General features: G+C 41.7%; 1 protein-coding gene across 3 annotated transcripts in view; it reads right to left on the bottom strand.

The window, feature by feature from the left end:
• The window catches only part of adcy7 (adenylate cyclase 7), a 54,479-nt gene that overhangs the window by 16,775 nt on the left and 11,004 nt on the right, over positions 1–26,700 (bottom strand). For 2 of the 3 annotated variants that reach the window (XM_086174925.1, XM_086174927.1), the window contains exons 2-6: positions 10,691–11,448; positions 6,847–7,044; positions 6,570–6,734; positions 6,131–6,280; positions 1,226–1,386 (exon numbers count right to left, since the gene is read on the bottom strand). In XM_086174925.1, the coding sequence (XP_086031051.1) occupies positions 1,226–1,386; positions 6,131–6,280; positions 6,570–6,734; positions 6,847–7,044; positions 10,691–10,855 (839 nt within the window). In that variant the 5' untranslated portion in view covers positions 10,856–11,448. Of the gene's footprint in view, positions 1–1,225; positions 1,387–6,130; positions 6,281–6,569; positions 6,735–6,846; positions 7,045–10,690; positions 11,449–12,832; positions 13,088–26,700 lie in introns of those variants that run through there. The other variant, XM_086174926.1, reaches the window with a different exon arrangement.

Consider the following 26,700-nt stretch of genomic DNA (forward strand, 5'->3'; position numbering starts at 1 on the left):
ATCAAGCAGACTTGATCCTTGCGTAGTTCAAAGTCTTGTAAAAGTCTGGACGTTATTAAGGCTTTTGGGCCATAGATACCTCATCTGACCCGTGGAAGACCTCAGTGCTACTAGAAAAAAAGTGATGAGGCATCTGACCTCAACACTTTCTTGACACAAATGATTTTTCCACAGAACGGCAATGGAGCGCTGGTCAAACCTGTGGCGAGCCACATCACAACCTGCCAGGAATGATTACGAGCACTCGTTGGCTTCAGGCTGCGGCCTTGGGCTGAATACAGCTGCTATCAGCTGACCCACAGACAGGAGGAGGAGGAGCCGCGCTCGGCTCGACTCGCTTCACGGACTGACTTGAACGGAAATGTAAAGATGCACGTTGAGAACCAAAGCAGGGATATGGCCACCGTTCGACACGGTTACTCTGACCCTCAGTGGCGAAAAACATGGGGACAATGCGGTCACTATTAGATAAATATCTCTGTAGTGCTGAATCTAAAATACACATTTGCTACTAATGTTCTCAAGACAGGCTTTTCCAGTATTTTCCCTGAATTTGTGAGAAAATCGCTGGCCATGCATTTGCCAAATTTCACTTTAAGCAGACCAGATATGTCTCAACAGTTGCTGAATTACTGACACCCTCATAAAATAAAGACCTGGAACTGGGTCACTGCACTGCAAACACTCACGCTAATCTCCATCATTCCAAGAAGCATCAGGAAAATCTGCTTTTCCTTTTTTTTTTTTCCCATCCTGCTTTGTCTGATTAAGTGATGCAGCTAGAGACAGCATTGCTAAAATCGGGGAGAAAAAGACTGCTGTTTTGTAAGAATGAAAGTATAAACACAGTGGACTAAGTGGAAAGAAAGACAGGGGAGTAGAACAAGATTTGACAAAAGAATCCCTCCTTCAGATGAGATAAGGACAGCAGCAAAGCCATACAGGACCAAATATTATCAAACCGATGTCCAAACTAAACTAAACTACATCAGTTACACCAATTACAGAATGCAGCCAGGCCCATTTTCAAGATATCCTTTTTAAAGCACTGTTTACTTCATCTAATGGATTCAAAATCTCAAGCAGCTCAGTACCAATATGAATGATTGGCTAACTAGCTGGGTAGTCCTTTTGAGAGACTTTAGATGGGACAATGTGATAAAAAAAAAAAAGAAAAAAAAGTAAGAATTGTTATGCTGCACTTCAACACGGCCCATGTCTTTACCTGACATTCTTGTGCCTCTTGACATAAAGACTGTGGAAGTTGTTATCTTTGACCAGCCGCTGTTGCTCCTCTTTGTCTTTACAGTCTTGCAGCCTCTCCATGATTGCCAGTTTCATCTTCATGGAGATATAGACTGGTAGTACAGACTGCAGCAGGTTCTCCTGCAAACAGACGCACAATGAAATACATAAATACATGAGACTCTCGGACGAATTTCGAAACACACCGTGCTCTGATGATAAGCTATGGATTGTGTTCTACCAAACACTTTCACCCTTCGTAATGATGGGATAAATATCATCGGTCTCTTCTTCCGCTCTACATTTGAGATCCCATCACTGCGTAACAATCTTATCAGCTGCTTCGCGAATGTCCGTGCACACCCAAGGTGTCAGTATTCACTCTCAGAAGGGTTTGGGCGGTGGAAGAGCACCGGAAGGAAGCACACCCACATTTTTCCAATATAGCAACAGCTGGGTTGTGCAAAACAATTTAAATAATTCTCAAAAACAGGACAGTCGCACCCAGACACAGAATCATCTGTGAAATCAGAGAAACAATTCGGATTTCAATATCTGATCGCCTCCCTCTTTGGCTGAAGACTGTTTCTGATCATTACCTTCATTATTAATGCTTGGAAGTTACAAAAGTGAAAGCACCTTGAGACCATGAGCCAACTTTCAAAGAGGATTTTTCAGTGAAAATAAGTGAGGAAGAAATGGTTCATTCATATTCATAATAGTCAGATTCCATGCCAGAACTAGCTTGGCTGTGTGTTGTGAAATGTTTTTGAAAACACTTTTTTTTTTTTTTTTTTAAATAATAAATTTTTACATACTTCATTCCCTTCTCAGTGAATCACTCGAATTAATTAACATGATTCCAGAATACTGCCAGAATAGTGTGTGTGTGTGTGTGTGTGTGTGTGTGTGTGCTCGCTGCAATATGGAGGGAAACAGCAATATGGAGGGAGGTTACACATTCTTCATTTTCACATACTTCCCTTTTCATAATGCTGCCAGGCGAGATGAAAAAAAAGGGAAAGAATCTATTCATTCTCTTTTTTGTTATTTAGTTGAATAATCAAATGCATACCTGTACAGGTTCAGAAACGACCAAGAAACGCACGCACACACACACACACACACACACACACCAGCAGAACTGCATGAACAGAAAAATTTACATTAATTCTCATCTCATATAAAGAATAGTTTGTTGGAGTAGCGTTGAAGTTATCACAAGACTTTTACTAGATGCAGGGCAGTTTAATGTCTAGTTCAATTGGTCCTTTTAAACTTATGAGTCTAAAAAAAAAAAAAAAAAAAAAAGAATAAAAACCTTGTAGTGCCTTCGAACATGAAACAGCTAATGCTAAAAATATGCTTTCAAATGTAGACATTTATCATATGATGTAATGTTTTTACTGCATTTCAATTACACAACCGCTACTTATTTTTGCTTTATCATCATGCCGAGTGTGGCTTGGTTTGCTGTTAGGGAATCACGAAACTATTACTTCACACGTGTATCAAATGACGGCTGTCAAGTAACAAGACAAAAACAAACGCGATGACTTTTTCTATTCGGTCAATTTTAGTGCCAGGACGTGCTGTAGAGTGATTCCACTGCGAGCGATACATGACTGGTCTAATTCACTTTTGTTTTGAGCAGACAAAATATGGAAGTCAAAGATCAGCAGAATGAAGATGTAAGAGGACTCAGCACCGCCGATTTAGGCAAAGGTTTAAAAGAAATGGAAGTGGTTGGATATGCCGAGTGCCTCGGATTTAATGGGTTCCTCCATGGCCTCGGTTTCACTGGTCCACCACGTTCCACGAATGCTGGCCACGGTGATTTTGCCGAATGAAAAACAAACCGACAGATGTGGATGGAAAGGCTCAGTCTGGCACCAAGAAGCCATGAGTTAAATGAGGTGAAAGAGGTAAGACAGTCAGTAGTAGTTGTTATGATATCAGAAGATATAACACTCTTTACTTTTGATCGTTCTCGCAGCGGTAATTATTTGCTCAGATCTTAGCCTGTTCTATTACCATTCAATCGTGAGGTGCCTGGAGGTTCACTTCCCAAAACGCAACTGACGGCACTAATGTTACAGTACACGTGGGGGGAAATCAAACATTTAGTCCGTCGGATGGAGGGGCGCCGAGGGATTCGCGGTTATGACTCAACAGTAGATCGTCCTTTGTGTTCTCGACAAACAATAGCCCGACTGGCTTTAGGGAGGCGTGAGTGATGGGCACCGCTGCTTTATCCTGATGAAAGAGAGGCTGATGGAATAAAGAGTCTTTACAGCACACGGTAAGACGCTGTATTTCAACTCATCGGAGTATGTCAGGAGGCGTGAAAGAGGTGTATTACAAAGGCCGGGCACTTCAGAGAGACACTTTATCTTTGCTCCTGGGACGGCGGCACCATTTGAGATCTACAACACACATGTTGCTGTTTCAATGACCGAGGAAGCCCGGGAGTCGAAAAGTACGGTCACCTTTTCTAATCGTCTGTGTTTTTGCCTGGTTTTAGAAGTGCAATTAGTCGATTAAAGGGTGGCAGTTGACTTTCTTTAAAGAGTTATCACCGATCAAATTTTTCTTCATTTTAATACATTCCAGTGCAAATAATGACAGTAAGATCCAATGCAGTTTATCCTTTTTATTCATAGTTTCTTGGAGCCCATTCTTTGGGCTTAATTTAGACTTGTGGTTGTAGTAGTTGTTTTTTCTGTTGTTTTTTTTTTAATAACCCATAAATGGTAGCCCTGAGGGTGTATGCTGGTGCAAAGGTCATGTCCTGTTGCTGATGTTTATTTAATCCCGGAAAAATGAAACCCTTTTATGAGACACTATAATATCTATTTACACACGGTCTATGTGGTCATGCAAAATTAACTGTATTATGTGTGTGTCCATATAAATTGACTATATACATCTTGAATGGGATTTAGAGCTGACTGGACTTTCGCAAAGTCATTTAAGGATATTCAGTCTTCTTCTTACGAATATTCAGTTGCCTTCTCACTTCAGACGAGATTTAAGGATGGATAAAATATACTTTTCCTCACCAATATATTTCTAAATAATAGATTTGGATGTCCCTTCTGGTCTATTCCAGAGGCCTGTTAGGTTAAAGTGCTTCATACCAACAGGCATGGTGTTACCACCACCACGTTTGACGGTATGTGAACCAAGTACGAGGACGAACAACCTGTGTCCATTTTTGGTCTAAGATATTTTCCTGCATTGCTGGGAGAGTTCGCATTTCATCAACTGAAAGAGCTTTTGCTTTAACGTGACAAAATTTTCCATGTGGGTTTATGCAAAAACCGAGTGGACGGTCTGTCACATGCTCGTTCTTTCCTCTGCGTGTTCCTGGACACTGTCCATGCAATAACAACTTCTCGAGCCTTCAAGAGAATCAAATTGCACCTTAACTCAATTTAGAGTATTATTTCAAAGCGGTGAATGTGTTTTGAATAAAAACATTTCAGCTTTTAACGTCCGATTAATGCTGAGAAAATGATACAGACATTAAATGAACTTTGGACTTAATAAGTTGAAAACCAAAACATAAACAACAGCCTGGGCTCTGTCTTCGGTGAACTGCTGGAGTCTGATTACTTACCAATATTCCACTACTTAAAACGAAGGCCTCGTTGAGCTTTGTGAATATATGCCGCTGTAATGGCATGAGATAAATACTGCTAATATTTACAGCACTTCCAAATAGCTGAATGCTTTTTCTTCTTGACATGACAAAGTCACCGGGGAGAACCCTTCGGAGCACTAGTGAGAGTATCAAATGGCGGTTTTCCCATCGTCATCATCATCAGTGATGGTAGAGACCTTTATTATAGCTTTCCTGGAAACATTTCAGAGACACCACAGTACATTGTGTTACTCTGTGCTACGTTCTCATCGTGACTCTCCATTTGGAGAAGTTATGGTGGTTCCCTAAACATGCTGTTATTTTCTCTCTCTTCGCTGGCTTACTTTCTGTTTTGCACCAGGCTCATTCTTTTCGGCGCCCGTTCAAATACAACAGGAGGTTTATTGGTCCTCCTTGGCAACACGCTTGCATCCCTGCCAGCGTGTTTCGTGTCGTACCCCAAGCAACCGTTAAAACAAATGGCATAAAGGTGAAACATAATTTCAAAAGGCCTCGGACGTCAAAGAGAGTCAGCCCAGATGCAGCTAATGCTAAAAGCACCACAGGAAAATCTAATTTGAGAAGGATTTGTTTGTCACAACCAAAACATCCATACTGAAGTCACCATGAGGCCAGTGAAAAGCAAAGCTTGGAGATCAAATAAAATTATAAGGAGTGCGGTTAAAACAGTTACTGCACGCTGTTTCCATCTTCTCTTCGTTACATTTATAAATAGCAATAACAAGTTAAGGAAATGTTATTAAAATGCAGTATAAATGTTGACCAACACTCTTCTCTTGCTCTTGATGGTTTGCCAGGCTTTTTCCCCTTCGGAATTCCTTTCATTGTAGGAATAAACGTCTTTGTACTGCTTCATTTGAATAAACCTATTTTCGGCATCCCACCCCCAACCCTCGCTGTGCTTTCATAAATGCAGTCCCCCATTCAACTAAATGTGTGCAACTTAGCACGAAAGACACACTATCGGAGCTTTGGATTGACGTAACCCGTTTCTAGTTTTGTTTGAAATGGATTCACAAATGTTCCCTTCACACGTTGAGGTTAATGGCATCTTTTCTTTCTAAATGTCTTTCATTTTTAAAGAGTGTGTAGTGTAAAGCAGGAATATCATGTAACTATTCATTTTTAGGATACCATCACCAAAATAATGACAAATATTAAAAGAAGCCCATATATCAACCTATAGTTTCCAAAAAAATGGCTCCAAAGGTGTCTAACCTGCTGTCTCTTCTCTATCTCCAGCTTCATGCGCATGCCCAGGCACCTCAGGGTGTCCTGAAAGGTCTGCCTCAGGGTTTTCTCCATGAGGACCTTGTGGAAGGAGCCCACCACACTGCCGCACAGAAACACCACTGCATTGGACAGCAGCTACAGGAGGAGAGTGGACAGATGTTAGACCACAAATGAATCCTTTCAAACAGGGAGATATTTCTTAATCTGAAATTAATAAGTTGACTGTCAGGACATATTTTGTAAGCGAGAGCCCAATAAAATGTCAAATAACTGCCCATCCTAATGATTTTAAGCTCCGCGACACGGCCACTTGCGCTTGTGAAAAATGATTGATCTTTAATGACCCCTGTCAGCTCCAACACTCATTTGTAGCGTCGCAGATACATATACAATCAAATGCCAACCCTCCCAAAAAGGGATTCACCTGGTTGGGAAGGTAGCGACTGGATCTGTCGCCGTAAATAGTGAGGCGCAGTGAGAGGACCATGATGTGGGACAGCGAGGAGATGATGCTCAGCACCACAGCGTACCACAGCTGGAACGGCAGCATGGTGTACACGGTGAAGATGATGAAAAGGAAGAACGGCACCTGGAAAAAAAGATCAGGTTCAGACAAATGTTCCTTGGCGGTGCAGGAATACAAAGTAACTTGTGCTGAAAAGCGTGTGGCCTACGTGTGACCTCCACAAGGGTGACGTTACCTGGTCCCATGGCAGGATGATGGGGCCGCTGAAGATGAAGGTGTAGCCCATGGTGAGGTGTATGGCCCAGACGATCAAGCCCATCAGACGTCTCCATCGCTGCGAGAGCATCTCAGCGCACACCAACACAAACACCACCAGGAACACGCAGAGGCTGCCGCTCACCACGCTCACAAAGACATAGTGTTTCTCTGCGCTCTGTTCCGGCAGCGAGGAAAGGGGAGAAAAATAAACACGGGCTTTGTTACAGTCTTAATAACTTGTAACGCCTGAGGTTAGGTCAGGATTCTACGGGCAGATATGATGCATTTGCACAGCAAGATTCATCACTTTCTGGCAGTTGTCAACATTTTTCCTTCGCCCTCCTGTGTTTTATGATGCACACTTGTTCGGTAAAATATAATTCACGGCGCTGAGACACAAAAACACAGTCCGTTGCCTGACTTTACGGGCAGCATTTCTGGTGAAACAATGAAAAGTCAAGTGTAATGTGAAGTAGCTCAACTCGCCAACACTGGGATGGAAAATGGGCAAATCACAGGGAGAGTGAACGTCCAACACGACGAGCCACAGCCAACGAGAGGGTTTATACAAGAGTTCACCCAAGACTTTCGAAACAAATACTGGCTTACACGAGGGCTTTGCATCGGCCTGTGTAAATTTTAATCAGTGGTTCAAAGTTTGACATTAAACCTGAGATCTTAGAGGTGTAGAAGAGCTGTACATATTCAGAAACACGGGGACTTATGTAAGATTAGGGATTTTTTTTTTCGGTGTAAACAGCCCCTGCGTCATGTACCGCCCGCTCCGGGCTTCATGTTCCTGATTAAGTTACTCGACAGCAAGAGACAAGCATAAGAATAGAGAATATGCACTTGAGGGCTTGTTTGTGTAAATGTCTGTTTGAACATCCACTTGTGTGTCCAGGGTGAATGTAACTTCATGCGTCAAAAATGTTCTTCTGAGTGTGCACCTGTTTGCAATGATGTGTCTCCCTGCTCATTTGGGGGAGAGAGAGAGAGAAAACAAGGGGTTAAATAAGTGCTCAGGAGCGAGACAGAAGCACTAAGTCGTTGTTAATAGATCTTTGCTTGTAGAAGGCCATCTCTGCATTGTATGTTGAGCTTTCTGGTTGCCATGGCAGCCTTCTGAAAGGCCAGCTCGCAACTGGAGCACTTTGTGCTCCCTACGTAGCTCTGAATCTTGACGAAACTCAGGAAGCAAAAAAAAATATCTATAAATTGGAGCTGAAAAGTTGTGAAGGGCTACAAGTATTGTGCAAATCCTCTAGCGAAACCAAATGAATTAAGGACGGGTTTGATCATTTTCTTGACAATTATAGGTCTGAGATCAAGGTTACTTTCTCGCTATTTGTATTTTATTTGTCCATCTCCAGTCTACTCTTGGGTAAATTCAGGTAAATACGTTGTTTTGAGTCCAGTACGCCTCTCAAACCAAATGTGCTTTTCCGATGAACTACTTGAGCATCCACTTCACATCCAGCCACACGCAGCTCCTATAGAAATGCAGACCCATTGTATTCAGATCATAATTTAAAGAGCCCGAACAACAGGGTTTCTACCACCATCGGTCCATCCAGCCGGGGTCCGAGATGGGTGGTACAAGTGGCACTTGGAACATCAGCTCAGGCAGTTTTCCTCTCAGCATTGCTCTTCACCCAGTATCCGGAATTGAAGTGCAGTTATGGAACTTGTAGGAGACTTTTTTGACACCAGTTACCACCCCTTAAAAAAAAAAAAAAAAAGTGTGCATGCTGGCATGTGTGTGTGTGTGTGTGTGTGAGTGTGTGTATACACAGGACTACAAGAGGATGACAGATCCTTATGTGCTAGTACAAAGCGGAGAGGAAGAATGCGCCTGATTGAGCAGCAACACAATAGAAGAGAGCGTTACAGAATTTTCCCAAAAAGGAAAAGTAATATAATCTCCTGTGGCAGATGCCGTCCGTTCATTACTCGAGTGCCTAGACTGCCCGACTGCTATGCTACCTGCCAACATGCCAAAATCAACAGCCAGAGTCAGAGTACCTGCCCGCTCGTTGCACTGTCAGGATGAAGATCCACTCTGACAGCACCATTGTTTTACACCATTAAAGAGCTTGATCTTTTCATTTTTCATTATTCACGCGACATGATTTTGATTTTTAAGGCCGTGTAATTATCGGGGAGACCGCCTCGGTGAACGCGTCCACGCTAAAGGGAACCGAACTGACTGTGTAATGTGAAGCGAAACCATCATCAGCGTCCAGCTTCTCTGACAAACTGACCTCCGACCTAGCCTTAAAGAATGAAAGCACTTTGACGGAGAGGTGTGAATGGCGTTTTCAAAATGCACAACTGATGTTGTTTAAAGTGGGCATTTCTAAATTGTGCTCTTGTGGAGAAATTAAAATATGCATCTTCTGTTTCAGAGCGGTCCTCCATCTTCAAATCATTTCATACTATAATCAGTTTTTCACTCTTGCAAGCGACTGCGGCAGGAATGAAGGGGACTCAAGTGTTTTATTGAAGCAGCTTCACACGGAGAGAAGTCTGTCATTTTGTCCTTTAAAACCAGGGTGAGGATTCATTTTGAGCATCCAGTCACTCTAGTGATTACCTACATGCAAGGATACGGTTGCCGTCTCATGCAATCCTCACAGAATTCTCTTTCTGACACTCTAACTCAACAGGAGCACAAAAAGACCAGAGAGTTGCGGTGTGAGAAACTATTCCCTAGCATCAGCTTGAGCTTACACATTTTGATACCAATGCTAATACCAAGGGACTTATTTCAACCATTGCCTCTGATAAATGTTGGTAGCCAAATCACAATTGACTGTGTTTGCCAATAAAAATAGCATCAGCAATGTTGTCACTAAAGTGGAGCCTCATAAACCATGATGGATTACCGCAGGGTGTACAAAAGACACTTGACTCTGGTCCCCACTGCTGCTTCCTCACACAAATGTGGAACCGCTGATGTATAAAGAGAACTTGATTAAGTGTCAAAGGTGGGGCCCCAGTGACCGCTATGAGAGCTTCTTCGTGGCGTACGAGCTGAAAAAGTTAGACTTACAAAAAACATGAACATGTTGCTTCAGTCACAAGCGTGAATGCAGTTCAAAAGTAGAATGAACAGAGTCACCAGTCCCCCCGTTAACACTCGCATAAATAATGTACATTTTTAGCAAAAACAGGATAATAAGAAAATTGATTACATTATAATTAGGGGAAAAAAAGAAAAATATCATTGCTGTTTCCTTCACATTGTAATTAGATATTTTTTAAAAAAAAGTCTGTTTGGGCAAATTACATAATGTAATGGTGTAATTACCGTCACCGTTTTTCCGCAACTTACTGAGTGAGGAGCTGTGAGCCAGATAGTATAATACACAATTAACAGAGTAGCCCTGCTGCAGAGACACTCTATCTACAGGTGATGAGCCCAGGAGGGAGATCTGAGCAGAGCTCTTTTGTGAGACAGACTCACCGTCGCCTCTCAAAGAGCAAAGTTACGAAACAAGATGGACTGGCACCAGCTTGTTAAGGCAAAAATAACCCTGTTGGAAATTATATTAATGCCGTGAATGTCCTTGATGAATTCTGAAGATAATGTTTCTAATGTGATTGAAATGTGATTGAAAGATGCACAGTAACCTTAATTTTGTATTGAACAAAAACCAAAAACAATGGCTTGTGTTGTCTATTAATTGGAATAACAACATTTTGACTGTACTGTAATTCTACACACCACACAATTTCAACAGAGACAAGGAAAAAACAGCGTACAGCTTTTAGGAGCTGCCGAGCTGAGCTACAAAGCGTAACTTCACAGTACTCACCAGACCCAGAGCAAAGAAGAGAACGAGGAGGACCCCACAGGAGAGCATGGAGAGGCCCAGCAGGAGGACCAGCGGCTGATACTGGCAGATGCAGGAGAATTTGCGGTAAAGTGCCTCATTTTTCAGCTCCTGGTCGTTTAGTAAGTACTTCCCCTTGGCTGGCATGGCTCGAAGTTGTTATAGTGGCATAGCATACGTCGACCAGGAGACCCGGTATGATGGAATCTGGATTTGCACAACTTTTGTTTGCGTCCGTGAGTTGTCCCGTCAGGTGTTCAAAAGTCTGGTTCCAGATCAGCATGGAGACACGTAGATAGATAGTGATGCGCCAATGAAGTCCGTGCTTTTTCCTCTCACTCTGGCATCTTGAATGTTGTTGTTGCTGCTTTTCCCACAGCTCTGTTGTCACTCGCTCGCTCTCTCTCTCTCTCTCTCTCTCTCTCTCTCTCCCCTTCGCTAGTCCTTTTGTATCTTCTATCTTCTGTCTGGCGCTGGCAGGCAGACCTGCTTCATCCTTTGCCAGCTACTGCGTTGCTCCTTTCAGTGGGTTTGAGTAATAAGCGCTCACAGAGGACAAGGGGAGGAGGGGGGGGGGGGTCAAGAAAGGGGAGGAGAGGTGGAAGGAGGAAGTGTAGAGGGAAAACACAGGCTGAAGAGGGGCATCAAAAAAGCTCATCAGTGAACCCACCAGGATTCATGTTGGAACAAAGTACCGAGGGAAGCAGCTCCACATCACTGGGACGGCACAGGGGTTGGACCTGGAAAGAATTAGAGAGGGAAAGAATTAGAGGTATAAGGTAATAACTTCATCCTCTGTCATGGTAAACGGGTAAATACATGTCTATGGTATTGGAATAAGGTATTGTTGCCAAAGCGAAGAGTCTAAAACGGAGCCTTGCAGGAACATCGACGTTGCCATAAACATCCACGTCCTTTACAGTGACACTTAACTTACGGTCTCTACCGAAGGGCACAGCATGTAATTGGCCTGTTCGTGTGACTCACTGAGAAAACTGTATGCCAGTAAGTCATAAATATCTGTATTGCTCCATGACCACACGCTTATTCATAACGGAGTTTCATATTTACGACAAACGCTATAGCTCAGGCTCTGTTTACCCTGAAGACGAGGCTCGTTTTGGCCGGGGCTGTCACACAAGGCAGCCCTAATGATGGGTCACCATGCTAATAGGCGCTATTTCTCTTGAGTCATTACTTGAACAATACTCCATAGATGGAACTCTTGCGTAGTCACAGCGCGCACAAATGATTTTGCTTTGTCTCGGGCGAGGAGGTAACCAAACAGGTCCGCGGTTGAGGTTATAATCCTACGAGGGGGGAGGGGACGGGACTGCTAACCCAGTGGAAGGCAACCAGCGAATCGTACTGTTTCAGTCCATAATTATACCCATCAAGGCGGACTGGAAGGTAATTAGCTTTGATAGCCCACTCTTTATCATGACACATAAAGCTGAAGGATGATCAACGTCAATGCAATCCGAGCATCTGCGGCGACCTTAAAACATGAAATTACACAAATATCACTGCACCACAAACAAGAGTGGAAACAAGAAACTCCGTAGGAAAGTCATCTTTCAGTCACTACACCTACCCGATGTTTGTGGAACTTAAGTCAACTGGTAAATTAAAAGTTCAGTTTTCTGGTTTGCTCTTCCTTCACTGCAGCAGATTCATGTAACAACCGATACTGGCAATGACATTCATCTGCCTGCCTCCTTATTACCCTCGATCACATGGACAATAAAAACGATAGCCCTGTATAAATATTGTTATGCCCTTTCAGGAAATATGTGACTACTACGGTTGTATGGATATCACAATTAAAGAAGGCAAAAGTAAGAGTGTGTCATAAATGCAATTCAAGTTTATGAGAGGAGAGCCTAGCTGAAACCCCTGTTTATAGATGGTGGACTTTGCACTGCGGTTAATAAAAAAAATAAATAAATAGATAGATAAAAAACTAATTTCCTCCAGTTTGTTAATATTGCTGTCCCAGCGCAGCACGTGTAAAGCCCTGGGTCGTGTTCATCCCTCACATAGCAAACGTGACAGATGCTATGCGCCATAAAAAGAGCATACAGCAAAGACTCAAGCAGAGCAACAAAGGGACAGGTCACTTACAAACATGAGTCTATTGCATCACGTCATCAGCAATACCCCATTCTCGTAGTGGTAAAGTCGATCTCCACAGCAAGTCGCACCGTGAAAAGTGACCCGCCAGCTGTTTACAACCTCTCTTAGCTTCCCTTCACGCTTACGCAGGACGGAACAGCAACCAGTTGGGTCTCACCAACGTCAGATAGCAGTGAATGTCGGCGGGCAGTAAAGCAAGAAAGAGCACAGGGAGGTAAAGCAGAGCACAAAGCAGAGGTAGGGGCTGTGTCCTTGTCTTGCTCCAATAAGAACCAGCTGCTGTGTGAAAGGGGCACCCAAAATAGACGGGCTTATTGGTGATTTACACTCAGGGAATCTTTTACGTACCAACTAAATGCCATGTCAACATCTTAAAACCTGGGGACCGCTTTATTACACTGGAACACTCTTTACACCTGTTACTGAAAACTATCCCAACGGTGGACAAGGTAAAAATAAGCATGTCGGTAACTAATTGCTAACGATCACAGGAAATTTCAGGTGAAACACCCGTTAAACAAGGTCGTGACACCCCTTGAAAGTTATGCACAGGCCTCATGGCTATATGTATAGACTTGATAGCACTACCAACACGGAATAGCTGCATAGCGAAAGCAGCTATCCAAGGTGGCAACTTGTCAACACTTTACCAAAAATTCATGTGGGGAAGGGCAGGAGTGGGAAGGCCTTCAGGTTCCATGTCTTGCTCACAGACACTTTGACAGACAGGAGAAGGGTAGCTTTGATAACTAGATGAGCGGCTCTACCTCCTGTCCTGCAGCCACCTTTGTTCTGATATCAGGGGGAATGTAGAAGGAATCCAATTCAGCAGGTTGGTGAACACTTTGGCTTGAGATAAAAAGATGCTATTACCAGTCCACACAATGAGTGTTTGAGAGGGAATGGGGAAGTCACTCCCACAACTAAAGCTGACCAGAGGGGACCAAATCTACAAGAGCTCTTATTCAGGCATAATTCCAAGAAACGCTGTAATACTGAATGAACGGCTGAGAATTTGAAACCTTGTAAATGATTGGAATGGAAAGCGGTTCAGGTGCACCTACAAACATTCCTGATACATTTTATTTTCATATTTAAAGCCCATCTTCACATTGTATCTAGATGAAGCAAATCAATTGCAATGTCACAATAGCAAAAAGCATGTCCGTTAGACTTGAGCTGAGAGAGCACATATGTTGATGTTCAATAAAGCAAAGTCTTATCGAGAAGGGACAAAGAGCAGAGAAGGTACTGACTTGACTGCGAGGTACTCGAAGAAGTTTGCCAGTTCAGGGAATCACATGGCGGCCTTTTCTGCCAGCAACACTGAATCCCCCGAATAACAGCCATACCAAAGTCAGTCACCTCACTGAGCGCTTGCTGCCTGGACACGTACAGTATGTACGGCCCATATGGCAAAGAAAGTACAACAGCGACCGTTAGCTGTCTGTGCATGTATCTGTTCACAGATTGAAAAGATAACTTTGATAATGAAAAAAGAAAAAAACAGACTGGCGATTATACTTTTTTTTTTTTTTTTTTTTTTACATACACACACAAACACAGCAATGAGTACACTTTCAAAGAACTTTTGCACTAACACTTTATGGCCATAATATGAATTGATTTATTTCAAATTTGCTCCAGTCTTTGCACTTTCCTCTTTAATTAGTGACCGTGGAGCTGAAGGAAGACCCTCACTTTGAGAAGGAAGGAGAACCTGTCATCCCAGAACAAGACGTTTCTTCCTGGTATTGAAAAGCGTCAGGGAACGGTTCATCTCGGTCCACGTGCTCAATAATGACCTCTGATCTGACGGTATGATATTCTCCCACCCTTTTCGATGCGAAAGCAACTCCCTCATCTGTCTCAAGAAAAAAAAACGTCTTGTTTATGGCAGCTCTTTGTGCTGGTTTTCAATAACAGACAAAGACTGACCCCTGTAAAGAAAGCGGAGAGCCCCACTGCTCGGCCCACGTTTGGCACAATTCAAGGTTCAAGGCAATGCAGTTAAAGGCCAGAGAGCTCGCCAGACAAACACAAAGGTCAAAAAACACTACAGCAGCATTTTGTTTCTCTTACTCCTTTCACTCAGCAGACAAATGTATGCCGAACATGTTTTTGACCTATATCCAAGCTATTTATATTCGACAGATTGTTATCAGTTTGTCACCATCTCAACATCCCTTTCAGCAGTATTTATTCCATAGCTAATTTTTCATTCCAAATTCCAAATGTACAGATTTCCCTTTTTCATAAAATTACCAGATTTAATTAATATCACTGACAAGATATTAATTTCTTCCATGCCACTTGTTACGGTTGGACAATATGTTGAGTTGAAAGAGCTTTTCTTATTAATATACCAATTCAAGCACCACGGCTTTAAGATGAAGCCTTTGCTAAGGTTCAATAATAATTAATTACCGGTGAGCATGACTGGAGGATTTTACTCAATGGGTGGTGTTAACGCAAAAAAAAAAAAAAGTAATACTAACGACCAGAAAATAAATGTCAATGCTGCTCTGCTGCTCTGGGACGCATTGGTATCGCCAATATATAAATAATTTGCAGAGACAAAATGTTGCCCTGCAGCAACAGTGCATATCAAAGGCTGTTGCCGGAAGATGACACCAAAGGATTCAAAAAAAAAAAGAAGAAAATGATTTCCAGCTGGGGAAGTCGCTTCATACGTCTTACTCTAACATGCTGCGCTTTCCCAAGAGGAAACAGCTGCAACAAATCACTTACATAACACAAGCAATGTCATCTATTAACATGAAATATTTAAAATTATGATCATGAAAACAGTCAGATTATATAAACAATGTACTAGAACTGAAAAATCCCACACATATACTAAATTGTTTGCATGCAGGTCATTTTTTTTTTAAGTTGCAAAGCTCTCTATCTTTCAAACTAGTTTTCAGTCATGCTAGCCATGTGTTTAATTGAGTGTTGGGACTAAAGTGACTTTTTGATGAGCATGAGATTATCCGCGTTTGCTAATCACACGGGAATCAATTACACTGAGGTGTCCTCTGTGATCTCAAACATCATTTTAAGATCATTTGGAACAATCGATACAGTATGTCGACACCGGAGGGCCTTTGAAGGTGTCCGTCAATCTCCATTAAGAATGTCACATTCTGAAATCCTTAATATTATCTAAGTAGTCTTAGAAATAAAGAGCCATCGGTCTTTAAAGAGTCTACTGGGTGACAATAGTAACTAAGAAAAACAAAACACGGACTTTGATTACATTATTTCTCACCAAAATCTGCTCATTTTCAACCTGTGTTTTACCCAGTCTGGTGCACCGCTTTTGAGCTGATCCTCGTGTCCTGTCTGAAGAATCTTATTCTCCAAAAGCCATTTCAAAATGGCTAACCTTGTGCCCTGCAAAGGATCCTTTTGTTTCACAAGAATCATCACACTTGTACATCTTTAATAATTTCAAACCAAAACTAAGCGTGTTTAGGTCTGCAGCCTGTGCATGACCAATAAGACATTTGGCTCAAGTGAAGAGGATTCCACAGGAGGACATTTAAATCTCCTTTAAGTAAGGATTGGTGATGTAAAGCGGGAGAAAAAAAGAATATTGTGACATTCAGAAGCTATTATTAGAATATTGATGAGTTTGGTTAAAACTCACAAGCCTAACCATAACAAAATAAATAAATGTCCTCAGCATAATAATTCTTTTTTTTTTTTTTTTTTTTAAATGTAATGTCTGACCTTTTAGATGAACAGTTTCAATGTTTACAATTTCCTAATAGCATTTCTTGTCTTGTATTTCTTCTTCTTCTTTGTAGTGGAAGTTGAGGTCATTTTTGCAAATTTTCATGCAATTCCTTGCTTTTGTTATTTGTTTAGATCACTATTAAAATACAGAATGTTACAATTTGCAAATGCTGTTTCCTGGTAAAGTGGATAATTGGACAATCAAGTGCATTTACAGACACATGATGAGCATGGTGGCAAAAATGAAATGAATATAAAATTGACTCAAAAAAAAAAATCTAAACCAAGGAACGACTATGTTTGGATGTAGCCATGAATTTTTTTTTTTTCCCAGGAAAAATGTTTGTAATTCCAACAGAAATTGCACGTGTTACAAGAGCATGTCTTATATCCTGGTTGAATTTCGGTTACTAATACAAAGGATATTTCCATAAACAGATGACCAATGTAAGTACAGCAATGACAGACCAGATTCGATTAGGCCTCTTGTCCTTTCCCATCTCCCCTTCTCCCCTCCCGGTGGTATTGAATTAGCCATATTCACCAGAAGGAGCTGCTGAAATCTAACAATATTAACAGGATGCTATCTCGGCTCTGATTGAAGCTTCAAATGCCATTGCTTAGGATAAATATAGGAAGTTCATGCAGGAGCACCATGTTAGCCCTCAAGTGCTTCGTATCAATTTTTACAAACCACAACTGTGTGGCAGCGCCTCAAGCCAAGCTTGCAAGTGTGCCGATTGACACCAACAGCAGCGCCAGGCTGAGTTTATTGATTTAAAAAAAGCATGTAATGTGGATCTAAACATTCATCCTGAGACAAATATTGAAACAGCCCCGACTACATTAGTCTCAGGCACTTCCTTGTTAAATGCTGTTTGGATTAAAAATCACATCAAACGCAAAAAGCAAAGACAGTCATCGTTGGATGGTGTCCGCACAATCAATATTTGTATTACTCAGAAAACACTTTATCATTTGGCTTCACTTCAAATTTGAGAGAGAGAGAGAGACACCGGCCTAAGGATGTCTCAACTATACAAGTGCCAGGAAAACAAGAGTGCAGAGTACAGATCAACCCTAATGTCCATAAAAAAATATGCTGTTTTTGCCATGTTGGTCAGGTTAGTTGCATTGAAATGAGTATTTTCTACCAAGTTAATTGAAGTTTTTGTATATTGCTGCCTGCAGACAAACACAAGGGTTGAAAAACAGCACAGAAGAAAACTCCTTCGTTGAGAATAAATACATAAATACACAAAATGGAATTTTTACTTTTTATAATAGGCTCTCATTTAGAAGAGGTACTTTCTTTGAAACAAAAGAAACACACAGTGGAAAGAATGCGCTACAGAGAAAGAGACTATTGTGTCCCAATTGCCACATCCCAATGTCAGGTTTTCATATCTGGACCTGGTCCACCCTTAAACTCTGGAGCAGTGAGACTGCGCTGTACGGCCAGGCCCCTCCACAACCAATCAGAAAACCATAATTACATCTTAGCTTGCCAGCCAGCTAACTACTAGCACTACTGTTCAAAAAGAAACCAAAACATCTGCAGCCCTAAACAAAACCTAATGTGGATACGAGTAGAGATGAGATGCAGCTTCTGATGATGATGATCAGTCTGATGACGGTAATTTTCCAGGCTATGATAAAGCACTTGGCTACGAACTGGCCAATCTGTTGCATTCTTCACAAAATCTATCGCGATGAGTGCTGTCTCGACTGGGGCAGAATCGTTCATTTCAAAGTCCAGCAGATGTTTACGTGTACAATCAAATGGCGTGTTCAGAGAGGGTAGCGGTTCCTTCAAATGTCTCTACAGTGATATAAACAATGTTTACAGGAATCACAGGAAGTGAAGTATACTATGGTTCTAAATACAGGTGTAAATTGGTGAATTGATATCTGATCAATTTTCGTGTTTCAGCTCAAGGGGCCACGTTCTTTAAGACATGCGAGCATTAAGTGTACAAAAGTGCTGTACTCTGCCGATTTTCAAACGGATCTCGCTGCATCAGCGCCCAGCATTTGAAGACCTTGTAGCAGCAGAGGTTGCTGATAATCAGCAAAACTCCTTAATCCTGCTTTAAATCACATTGTGTTTTCTTTGGGAAGCACAGACAATGGAGACTATGCCAGCAACGGGCAAGATTTCAAGAACTATTGCTTTAGGAAAATCTTTGTTTGACCTCCAAATCAATTTTTCTCGTGTGTGTAGAATGTCTTCTATACATACACGCCCTGATCTGTCAACTGTGATGTCTGACCAACTTCCTGTGACAGAATCACTGAAAGTTGGTAGGAAGAAGTGAGAAAGTTGTTCCAGTGCACCAGGAACACACACCGCTGAAATACAGATTAAAGAGTGGTCAGAATAGATTAGGAGCCACGCATCTCCAGGGTACATTGCAACAGCTTCCGTAGTCGGTGTACATATTTACAGAACGGATAGTAGATGAAGAAAACTGACAAAACATACTTTGAAATGAATAGTAGGAAAATGTATACGAAAAAAAAAAAAGGAACTTTTTTAAAATTTTTACTTTATTACTCCGCAAAGTAGCTTCACCTACTTTGTATTTGAATTCACCTCATATTCACCCTCTGAGTTCAGAATAGGAGAATAGGTTCTGGATTTAAAACAAATTAATGTTCACGGTGCTTGCATAGGACTTATTCAGATGTCAAACTGACAGTGGAATTATGCAACACCTATTACACAATACCAGAAGAAGCAAGGGTGGTACCTAATATTGGAAAAGGGTATTGTGTGTGTGTGTGTCAGCTTTCCATTGTGCAGGTTGAACATTATTTGCAGAGCAAACTGACGACTATAGTGAGTTTTCTCATCTATTGATTAAATCATGATTTGATGAATTGAAAGACTATGTTACTTCAATCCTACTCCAACCTTGTGGATGGTTATATAACTACTGGTTTGTACTAAATGACTATAACTTTGATTAGGGAACTTACTTTTAAAAAGTTCAAGTATTTCATGAGACACTCCAACGTACAATTTGCTTGTGAAAACAAATGTCTAACTTCTAACTACATTGCTCGAAAAAAAATATAGGTGGCACTAAAATGACACATCCTAAATCTGAATAAATGAAATATTCTCATTAAATACTTTGTTCTTTACATAGTTGAATGTGTTGACAACAAAATCACACAAAAATGATCAATAGAAATCAAATGTATGAACCCATGGAGGTCTGGATTTGGAGTCACACTCCAAATTAAAGTGTAACAACACACGACAGGCTGATCCAACGTTGATGTAATCTCCTTAAAACAGGTCAAAAAAGAAATCAGTGTTGTTTCCCAAGTGGACAGTTTGATTTCACACAAGTGTGATTGACTTGTGTAGTTTAAGTGTTCCCTTGATTTTTTTGGGCAGTATATTTTCAATAACCATGGCGGACATTGACACTGTCCGTATATCACGCAAAAATTTTCAATGAGCAGGTCTGACGTTGGAGCAAAAGATCACTAGAGGTAAATCGGAGGATGAAATCTGGAGTCAGACCGAAGATGCAGTGCGTAATCCTGTAGATTAGAACGTTGCAAGAGATCAGCATGTTCCCATACATCTTTTTACTGGAATACTCCATTCAAATACAGCGGTGCATTAAGGAGACGTTTGACTGAAGCTTTTATATTGAAGGGATTAAGATTCCCTGAGTGAGTCCAGACTATGACTTCATTCTTTGCAACGTTTATTACTCACGGTATAAAATTATGTGGCTGTATTCAAACACATTGCCACATATCAAGGCCTCTTCTCGCCCTACGGTCGCCAAGGACTCAAACACAGACAGGCCTTGCAAAGGGAGTGAATTAAAAGTTGTTTGGGTTTAAAACAGGATTTTAATGTCTGCTCCTCCCAAGGTCATGCCAGTCATTTCAACATCATGCAAAGCATTCCAGTCCAATTAAATCTTATTTTTCATTCAAATAGAATGAATGGAGATCTTGAACAGATTTTTTTCCATCACTGAATATGCTGGGTTTACACTTTAACAGCATATCCTGTACACAAGATAGTGTACAGAAACGCTCAGCTGTGTCACAGTAGAAGTGTCCTGCTAAGTGTTATTAGCGTGACATGAACAAAACACATGACGCTTAGATCACAGAGAACTAGAGAGACTGAAGAGAACGGACACGCATCTCATAAATTTAAATAAAACAAACATTTTAATCGACTTGGTTCAACTTAAAAGTGAAATCACCACTTTGTACCGGCCTCGCCGATCTATCATGTCAATTGAGGCACTGGCTTTTGTGGAGAACACCCAGAGAAACAGAAGGCATCCTGTCCTGGTTGTTATTCTGGGAGAGGAAGTGAACAGAAAAGGACTACAAGTCCAATCAATACGGGCTAAACGGGGACGGCGCAGATCACAGTGTTCTTATGGATTCTTCACAAGCGAGAAAGTTGACATTTCCAGACATTTGATCAATTTCTCCGAAAATATTACTGGGAATTAAAAGCGAAAAAGTGCCCAGCCCGCTTTAATAGCGCTACAAAAAATATTTCCACACAATTCTGTTTTTTCAGGTGTGGATTTAGGGGGGAAAGAAAAAAAAAAAAACATTCAATGATCGATTTTAGCCTCTTACAAAAGGTCTAGTTTCATACCCACTACCACAAAGACAAGTGGGGTATCTGCTATCCCTTCTCGTGAAGAAAAAAAAAAAAAAAAGAGCTTAAACACAGAAAAATACATTGGATACAATTTTCGAATGGCAAGTCTGCATGTAACAGAATATAAGTTTGGAATAATTGCAATACATGATAACATGTTATAAAAAGCTGACTGCATGTTCTATAAGCACTGCTTGGCACAGCATGTTCTGCTAAGCCTTCAATTACATCTGTGCAGCAGCTCGGTGGTCAGACCATGGGGGTGAAGCAGAGGGATCTCATTACCTCATATGCCTTTTGGGAGGTATGGCTGACTGGGGAGGACGGAGCCTTTCGGATTTACCTAATCGCATCCTTGTCTCCCCGCAGAGTGTGCTCATTAGCAATACTTAGGAGACACAGTGGTGTGTTCCGCTACCGGCCTTTCGCAGAAGAAGCCCCCAACTTGTCCGAAACAGACTCTTTACTGCAACAGGTGCTGTCCTCCATGTGAACAGAAGGCATTGAGGAATTGAATATGATAAAAAACAGGGTTTCCCCTTCTAGGTGTCTTTGGTTGTGTAATTACGACAGCTGGCCCAAATAACAATTATCTTAAAAAAAAATAAAAAATGAGGAAAAAAAAAAACACAGCTACACTTATGGAGAAATTGGTTACTTTATTACTGCTACAAAACTCCAAGCACTGTAGAAGGCAATATGATGCAACAAAATTAGTTCTTGCAGTACATCAGACTTGTGATGTTACATCAATCAGCACACTAAATGCCTGAGAGGTGTGATGATAGACATCAGATGTGGGCGTTGTACCCCGGCACAGACTGGAAAGAGCTCCGTGACACATCCACTTAGCAGATCACCGACACTGTGCGTATCTTGATATCAAGCAAGAACGATCAAGGGCAAAACTATTTTGATGATGTCCGTACGCACTGCACGTTGGGTCTTAGTGGACTGATACCAGTGTTCATGAAGATAAGATGGACTCACAAACTTAAACTCAACTCCCGTTCCACAGGCTGGTGTTATTCAGTTGGCCTAAAAATAATTCGGGCACAAGCACTCATCTTTTCAATTTTTTTTTCCCTGACACCCTCTTTTGTGTGCGTTCTACTTAAAATTGTTGATCATGCGTCCATCCTACACATCATTAGACATTCAACAAGCACCGTGATGAAGAGAAACCTTACTGGAAAAATGGAATTGGGAAAATAAATCAAATTTCATCCCTCTCTACAATTCAGTCTTTATATTGACTGCCTTCTAGAATGGCACGGGCTCTGAATGGACGCCTTGTGTATGGCAGCCTGACAGCTTGTGGCAGGGTTTGAGTTACACATTCTGGAAAAGCCGCCCCTCTATATTTTGCGACTGCAAGCCAAGGAATGTTAAGCAAAGCATCTCTGCTCGATAGTCAAACGGCAAAGAATGTCCTGAGGCAGCGGCACCTTTCCTGGAGCTTGTGTGGCGCTCGAGAGGAGGAGGTCATTCTCACTTACTGTGTTTGTCTGCTTGGCCCGAAGTCCTCAAATAAACAGATTAGATGACAAGCTTACTTTCTGATTCATCCAGGTGGAAAGAACCGGTTAAATTGCTCATGAAAGGCCCAAGAGTGAATCAAACACAGGGCATGTTTGAAAGCTCTTGGGTGATCAAATATAGAGTGCATGTGTTTTTGGTGCAAACCAGCTCACCCCGCCCTGCATCCGCTCTGTTATAGGGAGTGATGCAACACAAACTCAGTGATCACACGGTGGCCTAATCCAGTGTATTTGTTTAGTTTAGCAGGGCAATAACAGCAAGAGCGCCCGACACCAGAGGCCATGCCAGAATGTTGTACTGTATTTTTGTTCGAGTAATTTACTTTCTGGGCAAAACTGTCCGTGTTATATTATCATGTGTGAGAACCATATTCTGTTCTGCGATGCAAAGGCCAACAATTTTCCTTCCGGTCTTCTTCCAGGGTATACTTGTCCATCCAACACATGGATCTGGTGTGTATGACCCGCTCCATCCAATCAGGTGACGGTCCCCTTTTCCCAGTTTCATTCGATCTAGTTAGTGTTCAGTCTGTTGGCTTCCATCTGTCATCACTTCAGTGTAAGTCGAGTACATATGGGGTTGAAAGCAAGTTGGAACCTTGAAGTAAACGATGTCCTTCTGAATGGCTGCAGCAAATAACCCTATCCAGTTCCTCATCCTACAGCTTGTCCTATCCATAGATTAAGTCCTGGGGTTATAATGAGTAAATGAGCCACCCTGCTCCTTCATAAGATCTCTTTATAGTGTCACTTTATAGTGCAGTGAAAGCTGAAAGTGAAGGCCAACTAACCCATGACATACAGTAGACCACATACCCACATGCGTCTCACTTCCTTGGCAACCATGACTCATTTCCCTATCAACGCTACACGGACAGATTCAAGAAAAAAAAAAAAAAGGAACCTGAAGTCACTGACAATGAGTCAAAGATGGATTGTAAGACTTCTAGTTATTTCTGGACCAATGGCTTCTGCATAAGTGATTTAGTTTTTCTCTCCTCAGGAGGAGACACTTCCTAGCTTTGCATCGTCTGCTTTTGAAATGCATTTTCACTTTTCACTCATTTCACTTTTGCATCGATAAAAGGTAAAATAATACCGACGAGGATGGAAACCACGTCAGAATAACACAACATGCTGAATGGATGTGTGGAGGAAATGTCAAAAGTGGTGGCAAACAAAAACCTTTTGCTGTTCACATGGAGGCTAATGAAGGGATATCAGCCTAGAAAATGATGCTAACGCTACAGTGGAAGCTTAAACAGAAACAAAATGCTACCATGTACCTGTGTGTGGACTTTGTCGCAAAATTGGCAGCAATACAAGAATCGATGCCATTCTTGTATTTCTTCATGCATAATTTGGCCGTTTGAAACTCAACTACAATTGAATTGAAGACACACGGTTCTGCTCCGATGTGTGAATATGGCTGAACACCTGGTCAGGATGTGTCACTGTAGTGTGAAGAAACTCCGTCTACCGGGAGGTCAGAACCCAGATCAGCGAGGGCACTTTGCAGAGCTCTCCTCCAGGCAGTTGAACAGGAACCGTATACAAACTACTGTGCTCCACAGCGAGGCAGCAGTCTAGATCGGCGGACCTTGAGAAAAAACACATATCAGCCGGCGTGATCCTGTTTGAGCTGCTAACCAACGCGGGCAGCGAATATTGGTGAGTGTTGGAATGAAAATCAAACAGTGAAGAGTATTTCACTCAACTCATGCTAACTTTAGCATGAGCTGAGTCATTTCCTGGTTTCTTACAATAGGTGTAGGCAACCATCTGTCTGACATTCTGACCTTTGCTTCTCTAAAGCCTGTTGACAGATTTTCCATCCATCCATCCAGTTTTTGGGGCTTTTTTGGGGCCGGGTCGCAGGGGAAGCAGCCTCACCTATTTCAACCTGCTCTTCCCCATACAATTCTAATTAACTGATTTTAACTGATTTTGAATGATAAATGCATCAAATGCAGCTGTGATGGCACATGGATTTCGTCCAGATACATGATCGAATGAAATAGGAAAACTCACCCTAGTTTTCAACCCAAACAGTGATGTTATTGATGAGTGATCAGTGAAGTCAATTTTAAAATCTAGTAAAAGTTCGCTCGTGGTCCATGTATGCTGCGCACTCAACTCCGCATCTGCTCGTTCTTTTAAGCGACAAGCGAGAAGTGTTAATGCACTGGTGAGTCCTTCAAGTAATGCCTTTCCAGGAGATTACCGGTACTCATATCGTCATTGCCTATACGTAACTATACCTAGAGGCCCTTTTCATACCCCTTTCATTGACATGTCAATGAAAGGGGTATCAATAAAATGAATCGTGTCCTTGCTCCAGCGATGCTGCCATGACTACGGTGGAATCTTTTTTGGCTTACAGACCGCTCTGATCTGGTTAAACATTTTAGAGTACAACTCGGATAGCCAGCAGCCAGACGGCCTCCCTAAGACACGTTACAAATAGATATACAAACAAAGCTGTTATGCAAACACTTTAAAGGGTTCAGGAAAAATGTAAGTTATTTTGCTGTCCAACATCTTGTGACAAATAGTTTTTTTAACTCAGTTTAGCCACATTTAACATTTCTGTCATTTGGCAGCTAAATGTTACTCAAGTGACATGCCAGAAATTTCTATTGGCCAACACATGCAGAATATTCGCATGAATTACACCATATGAAGAAAAACGGATGTGCATCTGAAATACGAAACACAGTTGCAGGACAGAAAAAGGAAGCCAAACACAAGGTCACAGATAAATATCAAAAAGAATTAAAGAGAGACTTGGAAGATTAAATAAAGCGGGTTGACAGACAGAGGATTTGGCTCTCTAATATTGCTATAGTCTGTGTTTCGCTGGTCACAATCCCTGTTTTACCTAAACGCCATTCTTTTGTATTTGATACAATGTCTACAAGCACTACGGTTGAATCACTTATTAACCGGCCAGTCACAAAGACTGGCACATTGAAACCAGGTCCTATCACAAACATTCATGCGGAGACATGCTCGCTCTATGCGTAACTTTTTATTACATGCATGCAACAACACAAAACATCACCACAAGTTGGCAAAAATGTTTTCAACGATTTAACTGGCAACAAGGTCCCTATAAGAAAAAGGAGAGATTTCGTAATAAATATTCTTGCAAAACTTCAAACTCGGCCATCAAAAACATGTACTGTTTCCGTTCATCCAGTTTCCTCAGCAACATGAGAGCTGTGCAAAATCTGTCTAGTAGTCTTTCAGATAAGGTGCTCTCATAAGCATTACATCATGTCATTGAACTACAGTAAGAGCAAAATACTGAAATTGAAATGGGAAGACAGACACCCACACAGCTGCACCGCATTCATTGCATTCAAAATCAGATTCACAGGAAGCGTCGGCTCCAGGGTGTTCCAACGTTTGGCTGAGCTTTCGGTGTCAAGAGCAACACATTCCTCCAGCAACAAAGTTGTGCTTTCACTCGCACCTGCTGGTTAAGGGTCTGTCTGTGCGCGGGATTATGCAAAGACTAACTTGGTGGATCTGCAGTATCAACACAGACAAAGTGAAACAAGTAGCTTTGTCGAACACTGAAGGTGTTCTCTCTGACTTCCCATTGTTCGAAGGAGTTCATAAGCAACTACGAATCCGACTTCAAGAAATCTGGCGGTGTCTGAGAGGAGGGGGCCAATGTTGTAATTTCGGGTTCAAACCAAAGGGAAAGAGAGTAGGATTGTTTTAAACCACGTCTTTGTTAAGATGAAAGGTTATCGTATTGCAATTAGTGGTTACACAGATAAATATTTCTGCTCCTCATAGCCAGCCCATGACCCGAGACAGAGACCAGTACATTTCAGCAAAGATGGGCCCTGGCAGACATTTTCACTGCACCAAGTTTTATTTGCATCTCATTACATCTG

The sequence above is a fragment of the Fistularia commersonii genome, chromosome 27 (genome assembly GCF_037954325.1).
Source record: "Fistularia commersonii isolate RoL2024-O1a breed Wild chromosome 27, RoL_Fcom_v1.0, whole genome shotgun sequence".
Taxonomy (NCBI): Eukaryota; Metazoa; Chordata; class Actinopteri; order Syngnathiformes; family Fistulariidae; genus Fistularia; species Fistularia commersonii.